Source organism: Petaurus breviceps, unplaced genomic scaffold (assembly GCF_028583685.1).
Source record: "Petaurus breviceps papuanus isolate PSGF00001 unplaced genomic scaffold, PetGlider_PUasm1.0 129, whole genome shotgun sequence".
NCBI classification, from domain to species: Eukaryota; Metazoa; Chordata; class Mammalia; order Diprotodontia; family Petauridae; genus Petaurus; species Petaurus breviceps.
Genome location: NW_027185665.1, coordinates 1,043,467 through 1,054,590, shown reverse-complemented (window position 1 = coordinate 1,054,590; position 11,124 = coordinate 1,043,467). Strand labels below are relative to the sequence as shown.

The 11,124-nt window shown below is 41.4% G+C and overlaps 1 protein-coding gene across 1 annotated transcript in view; it reads left to right on the top strand.

Moving 5' to 3' along the window:
• Positions 1–846: 846 nt before the first annotated feature.
• Positions 847–11,124, top strand: part of LOC138172711 (threonine--tRNA ligase 1, cytoplasmic) — a 57,579-nt gene continuing 47,301 nt past the window's right edge. Inside the window, exons 1-2 of the mRNA XM_069102475.1 lie at positions 847–1,100; positions 9,750–9,830. Of these exons, the coding sequence (XP_068958576.1) occupies positions 1,044–1,100; positions 9,750–9,830 (138 nt within the window). The 5' untranslated portion in view covers positions 847–1,043. The remainder of the gene's footprint in view (positions 1,101–9,749; positions 9,831–11,124) is intronic.

The window sequence follows — 11,124 nt, the reverse complement described above, 5'->3', positions numbered from 1 at the left end:
AGGCATGGTAACCCATATCTTTCCTGTTTTGGCAGAGATGGAAAATGGAATTGATTGTATTCCTAGGAAATACTTAAGCTTCCCAATAAAAGTTTATCCCTCACTACAAGCATAAAGAGCTTGAGTCTCGAAATCCGAAACAAGGATGCTAAATTTATAACCCCAACCGGAAAGCCCGCCCACTGGTCTTGCCACGTGACTCACCACTCGGCATTGAATCACCCACACTTCCGGCTTGTGAGCCTGTAGGGAAAGGGCATTCATTCCCAGGAGGTGGGACCCCTACCGGTTCCCCGCCTTTTACTCTTTTCCCCAGCTGCGACAGTAGTAAACAGCCGAGGCAGGATTCAATCATTTGACTCCCAACCTGGTACCACGCCGTACAATTTGGGCCAAGCCGAAGCTCCCACAAAGGGTGAAACCAAGCGTTCCCCCCACACGCGCCTTTTTTAACAAGTTTCTTCCCAAACACTACAACCTCACCCCATGCGGCCATAGCGTTCCGCTCAAGTGTCAAGGTAAGCCAAGAGACCTAAAGAATAAACTGGCTGAAGAAGACTATCTCACCACTGCGCAGGCGCGCGCTGGTTCGCGCGCACCGCACTTCCTACTCCTTCAGAAATATATATATATATTTTTTTTTTTGCTACTCTTGCTCAATGAGAGAAAGGTCTCCGTCCTTTGGGATGAAAGGATCTAGCATATTAGCATAAGTCCCACCCCTCCAGCTCTCCGAACTAGTCTGACTTCGAAACCAGCCACCCCACTGGCTGACAAGATAAGAAGGCCCGCCCATCCCTTTGCTAATTGGGTACTGGAACCAGAAGGCGGCCCGGGGGGGGGGCGGAGCCTGGGTGCGCTCCGGTTGGTGCCTGAGTGGGGGCCACGTGGCGCAAGCGCAGTGGAAGTGCGTGGCCTGAAGCCTCCCCTCCAGCCTCCATTCCTCTGCGCTCCTCGGGGCCTGCTTGCTCACCTTTCTTCCCCTTCTGCGGAGGGTCGTCTGTTACCGTCTCGACCCTTCCTGGACCGTGTAGCTTCCGACCATGTCTCAGGAGGTAGTAGTCGATCCCACAGGGAAAATGAGCGGGGGCGAGAAGCCGGTAAGCCCGGGGATTCTTGACGGAGGGGTGGGGTGCAGGCGGCCGCCGGCCCATCATTGCGTCTGGGAGCGGAGCGGAACGGCGTGGAGGCCCGGCGAGTGACGGCGCGCGGGCCCGCTCCGGGGCTTCCCGCTTAGGGTGAGGGCGATTGTAGTCCTGAGGCCGGGGACGAGGATCTCGAGCTCCGGGTGTACATACCTGCCCCGAGCCTTTTCTTTCACCCAGGAGGAAACTGAGGCCCAGAGAGGTTAAGTGATCGATCGGCGGTCGTTTGGTTGATGGCACTTGAAGTTTCAGTAGTCTGATTCCAGCTGGTGCGGTTTTCACGGTGCCAGGCAGTCATTAGCTATTGAACACCCGGTGTGTGCCAGGCATCGTGCTGACAGCTGGGTCAAAGAAAGGCTGAAGGCAGCAGCCCCTGCCCTGGAGGAACGCTCGGTCTAATGGGGGGGACCTCAATCAGTAAACATTTATTAAGGGTCTACTATGTGCCAGGGCTGGGCGTAGCAGATCCAAAAAAAAAAAAAAAGTCTACCTTCGGAGCTCACCGTCTAAATAAAGGGGGAGGGGAAAGAGAGATGTAAATGTAAAACTACATACAAGATAAACAGGGAATAATTGTCAGAGGGGAAGTACTAGAATTAAAAAGGCAGATTAGAGAGGGCATTTTATTACAAGCAGTCTGGTGCCCTAGATTTGAAATCAAGAGAACCTGGGTTTCATTTCTGACCCTACCACTTGGCAGTCTGTGTGACTTAAGCAAATCACTTTTGGGCCTCAGTCTCAGCACCTGTGAGATGGGGGAGTTTAATCAGTCTTTATCAGCTCTAAATCTATAATCATATGGATATGGTTCTTATCGCCAGGGGTTTGAACACTAGGGGATAACTGTTTGTTACTGACAATCAGGTTTTGCTAAAAGCATGGAGTGGATACACTCATTCCTCTTAAGAATTTAATGTGAAGAGTGCTCTTCCCCTCCTAGGATTTCCATGTAATTTCCGTGTAATAATAACAAAATCCAAGAGAAAATAATAGAAGAGGAAATCCCATGCCAGATAATTACAGAAGGCATAAAATATTTGGAGAATCAGCTTACCAAAGTACATAAAAGACTTCTAAAGATTCAATTACGAAGGGCTCCTCAAAAGAAATAGAGAATACCTTAAGTTGTTTGAGAAATATTCCATGCTTATGACTGCACATTCATAATATGATAAAAACAATAATATTGCCAAAGTAATTTTCTGTTTACTGCTATAACAATCAAAGAGATACTTAAAAAAATTAATAAAATAATGTCAGAATTCATTTGGAGAAACAAAAGATCTATGCTGTAACAGAAAATAGAGGGAAAAAATGTAGATATGAAGACGGAATAATACATACCTCAAACTCTGGAAAAGAATGTTCTAAGTCATGAATAGTAAGAAGAAATACAAAATAAAAGAAAAACCTTGAAACAGCAGCAAACAAAAAAGACGGAGGAATTTGGAGTACATTTTGAAATATATTTTTATTCATTTGTTAAATTCCTCAATTACATTTTTAGAAAATTTTAACTTTTTAAAAAATTTTGAATTTCCAAATGCCCCTCTTCCCCCACTTTCCTTCCCCTAGATGTTGATTATACATATGATGTCATGAAAAACATTTCCACATTAGCCAGGTTGCAAAAGAGAAGAAAAAGAAGGAATACTTCAGTTTGCCCTTCAGCTCGGATCTTTTTGTCCTGGGTCCTTTGGGATTGTCTTGGATCTTTGACTTGATCATAGTAGCTAAGTCTTTCACTGTTGATCATAATTACAATATTGCTGTTATTGTGTACACTGTTCTGGTTCTTCTGACTTCACTTTGCATCAGTACATTTAAGCCTTAGTTTTTTCTCAAACCATCCTGCTCATTTCTTATAGCATAATAGTATTCTTTTTTTTTTCATCTTTTTAATGCTTTATTAACTTCTGATTTACATCATTCGTTTCCGCCAGATTTTGAGTTACAAATTTTCTCCCTGTTTTTCCCCTACCCACCACCCCAAAATAGCAATCCCACAGGATATCCCCTCCTCCAATCTGCTCTCCCATATTTTCTCCCATACCCCTTTCGACTTTTCCAGTGCATCTCTATGCCTCAGTGCCTGTATATCTTATTTCCCAATTATATGTAAGATGGTATTAATAATAGTATATATATACATATATATTTGAATATTTGATTTTAAAACTTTCAATTCCAGATTCATTCCCTTCCTTCCTTGTCACCCGCCCTTACTGGGAAGATAAGCATTTCGGTATAGGTTGTACTTGTGTGGCTAATGCAGAACAGTAACATAGTAGATATATTGTAAAGATTCCCTCCCTCCTAACCCACCTCCCACTTGTCTCTTCTCTACTTTGATCCCCTCCCTTTTCAAAAGTGGGTGCTTCCAACTTCCCTCCCCACCAGCCTGCCCTCCCTTCTATTATCCCCCCGCTCATCCCCTTCCCCCCCCCATTCTCCTGGAGGGTGAGATACCCTATTTAGTTTGTATTTCACTCCCTCCTCAAGCCAGATTCAATGGGAATAAGGTTGACCCAATCCCTTTTGCCTTCCTATTCTCCCCCTCCATTGTAACCCTTTTCCCTTGCCTCTTCTGTATGAGATAGTTTATCCCAATCTGTCTCTCCTCATCTTCTCTCATTATATTCCTCTCACCTTAATTTCACCTTTTAAGTATCATCCCTTCCTGTTAAATTGGTCCTGTGACCTCTATCTATGTATACCTGTAAACATATATACACACATTCATGTATGTATTCATATGCCCATATACCCTCATATATAGACATACATATATTTCTAATCCCTTCAACTACTGAGAAAAGTTTCACAAGTTACAATTATTGTTTTTCCATATAGGAATGTTTGATAAGTTCCTTATGATTTCTTTTCCCTGTTTACCTTCTCATGCTTCTCTTGCTTCTTGTATCTGAATGTCAAATTTTCTATTCAACTCTGGTTTTTTCAGCAAGAATGCTTGAAAGTCCTCTATTCCACTGAATGACCATATTTTCCTCTGAAACTTGATACTCAGTTTTTCTGGGTAGGTGATTCTTGGTTTTAATCCCAGCTCCTTTGACCTTCAGAATATCATATTCCAAGCCCTTCGATCCCTCAGTGTAGAAGCTTTCAGATCCTGTGTTATCCTGACTGTGTTTCCACAATATTCAAATTGTTTTTTTCCTCGCTGCTTGTAATATTTTCTCCTTGATCAGGGAACTCCAAAACCTGGCTATAATATTCTTCTACTCCGCCATCTTGGCTCCGCCCCACATAATAGTATTCTATCACAATCTTATATCACAACTTGTTCAGCCATTCTTCAATTGATGGACATCCCCCAAATTTCCAATTTGACATCACAAAAAAAAAAACTGCCTAAATATTTTTCTGTAATTAAATCCTTTTCCCTTTTTCTTGATCTTTTTGGGTAGTGATATTGGTGGGTTAAAGGATATGCATAGTTTTATAGCCCTTTGGGTGTAGTAGGAATTTGGAATAATTTTAAACTAAGAGTTGTCTAACTGATAAGGTGGAGGCTCTGGGAACCCCCATGAGCTCTCCTTTCATCTTTGAGGTATAGGCTTCTGGGAACCCATTTGAACTTTGATTGACTTCCCATTTGATGAGTCTTTTGCATGAGGCCTTAAGCCTTTCCAAACTCAGGAGTCTGACCTCCTCTGACTCTTCTTGAAGACCCTCCCTAAACTCATTACTTGAGTCTGACTTCATCTGACTCCTTGAAGATCCTCCCCAAACTACTTCCCTAGATCACCCCTAGATTCTTCCTCACAGACCCCATCTTGTCTCCATGTAGTGTGACAGCACCATAGAATTTTCTAGCACAGACTTGCTCTGTGTCCAATACAAACCTTACAGATACCAAGGCTCCTTAAGAGACTACCTGACTCTTAAGAAGTATCTGTAAGGCTTATGTATTGGACAAGCTGGCTTCTGACACAGAATAAGTCTGTGCTAGGGCATTCTATGGTGCTCTCATGCTGCATGGAGACAAGATGGGGAGGAGTTTGGGGAGGGTCTTCAGGAGGAGTTACTGAGGTCTGCTATTTGGGTATAGATATTTTGATAGGCTCCAGGGTTGGAAGTAGATAGACAGTGCAGGGTCAAGCTAGTAACAAAGGTTTGGGCAGAGCCACTAGGCCTCATGCAAATGACTCATCAAATAGGAAGATTCAATCAGAGTTAGAGGGGGTTCCCAGAGCCTGCACCTCATCATAACCAAGGAATTGTTGTCATTGTCCTTCTTTCTTGGATAGGACAGTGAATTGGATTTAAGTGAGGGAGGACTGTGCAAGGTCAGCAGCCTCACTTACTCGTCCAGAGCCATCTGGGTACAGTGGCTGGATATAGATTGGGGCTGGAGATGGCCCCAGATATAGTTGGGGACCTTGGCCTTTTTAAGATGCTGGGGTCCTTCAGAAGTCTTATTTTGAGTGAGGCAATGGCCCATTTGGTTTTTAAAGCTGGTTAAGAAATGAGTCAAGGCATGGCCCTTTGATTTAAAAAAAAAAAATTCATTTGGGAGGGGAAGACCCTCAGGGTTTTGGCCTAAACAGAAGCATTTACTATTTACATATATTCTGAGCCTTTGGGGCTTGGGTGGTTTGGGCTAGGGACTGTATAAGAGCCCAGTGAATTGGATTTAAGGCTTGATCTTTAAGATAGAAATCTAGCCAGTTAATCCCAAGTTATCTTGCTATGTTTCTGTCACCAAAATTTCCATTCCTTTCCTCTGAGCACCAGAAGGTAGGGGTATGATGCCTTGTGTGTGTTAGGAGGGCTTTGTTATCCTTCTTAGAGTTAGAGTTAGTTTCCATGGCCACGGGAATGTCTAGTTTCCAGGTGTTTGAAAATAACTCCCAGAATAGCCCCAAGGATTCTAGATAGTAGTTCCCAGAATCAGTGACAGACAGTCCTACTAAGGCTGTGCCATGAGATAAGGGGTGACATAATGTAATATTTACTACACTTGCACAGAATGACGATATTGCTAAACTTGTGAGCTTAATGTTGGCAAGAAACCTTTGTCTGTTACACTAGAAGGGGAACCCATAGGGAAACCTGTGTGTGCCTTAACTGGCCCCCATTGAGGCTTGAGGGGATTTAGGAGAATTCCTAAATTCTGTGCCTTTCTGGATTGACCTCATCAATCTGTTAGGGTAGTTGTCCCCCTTCTCAGGAAGGAAATGCTGTAGGAGCTGGTGCTCCCTCTGAGAAGACAAAATAAAGCTCATTATTAAACCCTCCAAAACTGTCCGCATAACTGACCAGATTAAGAGTGAACCTGTCAGAGGCTGGAGATGGAAAACTCCAAATGCCTCCTGTATGTTATCTGTGAAACATATACCATGTGGACTGAGGGTGAGGAAGGAGTTGAGTTACCCAACTGGAACTGGCCAGTTGACTCCCCAGTGGGGCAGCTCGGACTACTTACAGGTAGTTCTTTGTGCTTCATTTTCAAAGAGGACCTTGACATCAAGAAGATAATGCCATGACTTGCAAATAAATTGGATTTAAGTGAGGGAAGGCTGTGCAAGGCCTCATCTCCTCTGGAGCCATCTGAATCCAGCGGCAAGATACAGATTGGCACAACTGGAGGGAGATGGCCTCCAACAGAGGAATATAAATGGAGCAATCTCTTTCCCTAGAGATAGGGATTTGTTCAAATGAGTTTACATAATGTTATGCCAAGAAGTTGAGAGATAGAGGAAGTAAGATAAGACTCTGAAGGTCTTCCATCATTAAACAGTTTAAATAATGTCTGTTATTAACAAAATAACAATTATAAACAAATGTCTGGTATTAACTGCTTAGGAGCCTTCTGTGGTTCTGACGACCCTGAGAGGAGAAACTGAGGCGAACAAGTCACTTTCCTAGGGTTACACAACTGAGTGTACAAGACTGTTTTTGAAGTCAGGTTTTCCTCATTCCAGTCCCAGTGCTCTATCCATCGTGTCCCCAGCTATATCTGCTAAAGAAGAGGAGGTAGTCTGAGAGTTATTCTTTTAACATTTAGCAGAGAAAAATACTCAGGTGAAATGATGAATATAATATCTTTGTGTCAAAGTTAGCTTTTAGGGAGTAGTACTTTGACATGTCCATATTAAAAAATACTCAGAATTCCATTCTCACTCTCATTTTAAGTCTTCGTTGACTTAGAGTTAGGATTTCTATTCTCTTCCTGAGCACAAGGTCTGTTGAATAAGTAAGATGGAAGTAACATTAATAACTCTGGTGGCTCAATTTTTTTTTATCTTTTTTATTTTTTGCCTAGTTAGGTTTTTGTTACTTCTCTTAGTCACTGATTAGCCCCAAATCTGTTTTATTGACACAGCTATTTAAAACTGCTCTTTTTTGGGTGTTAAACTTAAGTTTATTGGATCCAAATGATTAGGATGGGGGGAGGAAGGTTAGAATTTGGACTTTACAAGCAAATACTGTGAAGTAAATAACATGAGGCTTAACTAGCCTGAAGAAGCTTAACTTTAGACACTTTCAGTTTTCCCCATGATAGAACAGGTCTACATTTGATTGCTTCCTGTTAGGCATTCTCCTAATCAAGGACATTGAATGACACTCAGTCTTTTAATCAATCAGCATTTATTAAGCACCTTCCATGTGCCAGGCACTGAAATTAAGGACTGGGTATACAGAAAGAAGTAAAAGACAATCCCCCTGCCCTTGAGGATGCAAACAAATCTATACAAAGTAAGCCTTACACAGGATGACTAGGAAATAATTAAGAGGCACTAGAAATAAGAGGTGTTGGGGACCCTCTAAAAGATGGGATTTTAGTAGCTACTTAGAGGAAGGTCAGTAGTGAAAAGTGGAGGAAGGAGAGCATTCTAGGAAGGAGGGGTCAGCCAAGGAAATGCCTAGAGCTGAGAGATCAATGTTTTATTTATGGTTTGAAGAGTATGGCTGGGTATAAGATATAAGAAGACTGGAAAAGTGGGGCATGAGGGAGGGTAGGTTTTGAAGGGCTTTGAATGCCAGTTGCTAGAGGCAATAGGAAGCCACTGGAATTTATTGGGAAGGTTAGGGATGAAGAGGGGGCGACATGATTGGACATGCACTTTTGAGAAAATCACTTGACTAAAAGCTGATTTGGAGTAGTCACTTGAGGTATAATACCATTTATTTAGCACTACTCTCCAGATACTTTGCTAAGCACTGTATAATTCTCTCCTTTGATCCTCACAACAACCCTAAGTGGTAGGTACTTCTTACAGTTTTCCACATCACAGGGGGTTAAGGGCTCACAGCATCAACATCTGGAAAATCCATGTAAAATTTTTTGACCCTTCCTTTGTACCAGAAAAGAAGTCTGAATTATGGTATTAAAAAAGAAAGTATGTTATTATATAATACTACACACATGTTTTATAGTTTATGAACTTTTCTGTCATCTCTTAGTCTCTGTGTGTTGTCTGTGGCTTCCACGAAACTCTCCCAAAATTCTCATTTAATTTTTTACGCTGACCTGCAATATATTGAAATGGCAGTGGGGAAAGTTGCTGTGTGGAAGGGATAACTGTGTTATCCCCATTTTATAGATAAAGAAACTAAGGAAAACAGGTTACAGGGTCACAGCTAGTATCTCGATTAAATTTGGACTCAAGTCTTCCTGACTTCAGACCTAGAACTGTATCAACTCTGCCACTAGCCACTCAGTAGGAAGTTCATCAGAGATGAAGAGAAGGAATTCCTTGCCAGGGGTTCCCTGAATTGAAATTTGTAGTGAATCCAATCAGTAAACTTTTGTGGTCCTAGACTTCTTTCAAGTAAGAGTGGTAAGGATGGATGGTGGGATTGATCCAGAGTAAGAGACTGAGAACGGCTGCAGCAGCAGGACAAGGGGCAAGGTATTTAGAGAACAGTACCTCATTCAAATGGCTAATTTATAGTCAAGCCAGGATTGTAGGCATATACCTGTAATCCTTGATACAGGGTCAGATTGAGACTGGTGACTTGCTCAAGCTTGAGAATTTGGAACTGCAATAGCTAAAGTCCATCAGTTATCCAGAGTGAGACTGCACCATTGTGGTGAACCCTCAGATAAAGGTATTTGCCAAACTGTTTACAGAGCAGCAAATCAGTCCAGGTCAGGAATGGAACCTTTCAAAGGTTCTCTGCCATTCTACATTGGCATCAGGCCTATGAATAGTTGCTGCACTCCCAGTTGCAAAGTGGAGACCCATGTCAATCAGCAGACAAATAAAGAATTAAGACTGAAGGACTAGGGTGAAACCAGGAGAGGAGTGATGAACTAGATCAACAGGAAATAAATTCTATACTTGCTTTTTTATATAGCCAGTGCTTTATACAAATCAACACTTAGTCAAATTAAAAGAAAGCTAATGAATATAAAATATTATTTATGCTTCCACTCCAATTCCTTCTACCTAAACAAGATTTGCATGTTAGATACTAACTGCTCATTCCTATTCATAAAATTTTATAGTTTTTTAGTTGAATTTTTTGCTAATTTTATTTTAACTTGTATTAAAAAAATAAAATTCTCAGATTTTTAGGGCAAAAAAAAATTTAAAATGTAAAAACCTAAACTTCATTTTCTCTTTTATTTAGTTAGGTGGAGGTGAAGAAAAGCAAAAAGAAGGAGGAAAAAAGAAAAATAAAGAAGGATCTACCCATGGAGAACGAACAGAGGTAAATTTTTAAAATAGACAATATCTCAGATTATTAGTTGGAAAGACTATTTTTTCCTTTGATGTCCAAATTAAGGTCTAGGAATTTTCATTCTGCTAATTGTAATTGCATTAATGCTAAAGGAAGCATCAGGGAGAAAAGATTTTCTAAAACGAAGAGAACTGAAATTAGAAGCTGTCCATGAGGGGAATTGAAAAGGATTGGGATGTCAATTGCAGGGCAGGAGAAACCTGAAAAGAAAAGTTAAAATGGAGATGACCATAAAATTGAGGTGCAGGCTCTGTGGATTTACTTTGCTAGGTTTATTTTTCACTAGGAGTCATTTCTTTTTTTTCCCTCATCACTACTTAATTCATTAATGCTGGTCTCCTTACTGTTTCATGAACAAGAAATTCCACCTCTCACCTTTGCCGATTTTTTTTTCATTTTTCAAATGCTTTATTAACTTCTGATTTACATCACTCATTTCCAGATTTTGAATTACAAATTTTCTCCCCATTTTTCCCCTATCCACCGCCCCAAAATAGCAGTCCCACAGGATATCCCCTCCTCCAATCTGCTCTCTCCCATATTTTCTCCCATACCCCTTTTGATTTTTCCAGTGGATGTCTATGCCCCAGTGCTTGTATATCTTATTTCCCAATTACATGTAAAATAGTATTAATAATAGTATATATGTATATATAATTTTAAACATTTGATTTTAAAATTTTGAATTCCAGATTCATTCCCTTCCTCCATTGTCACCCACCCTTACTGGGAAGACAAGCAGTTCAGTATAGGTTGTACATCTGTGACTAATGCAAAACAATAACATAGTAGATACATTGTAAAACACTGACTATATTTCTCTCCCTCCTATCCCACCTTCCACTTGTTCTGTTCTCTACTTTGATCCCCTCCCTTTTCAAAAGTGGGTGCTTCCAACTTCCCTCCCCCCCACCTGCCCTCCCTTCCATCATCCCCCCTCTCATCCCCTTCCCCCTACTCTCCTGTAAGGTGAGATACCCTATTTAGTGTGTATTTCATTCCCTCCCTGAGCCAAATTCAAATGGCTGACCCATTCCCTTTTGCCTTCCTATTCTTCCCCTCCATTGTAACTCTTTCCCCTTGCCTCTTCTATATGAGATAGTTTACCCCATTCAGTCTCTCCCCATCTCCTCTCATTATATTCCTCTCTCACCTCTTAATTTCACCTTTTAAGTATCATCCCTTCCTGTTAAATTGGTCCTGTGCCCTCTATGTATACCTGTAAACATATATACACACATTCACATATGTATTCCTATGCCCA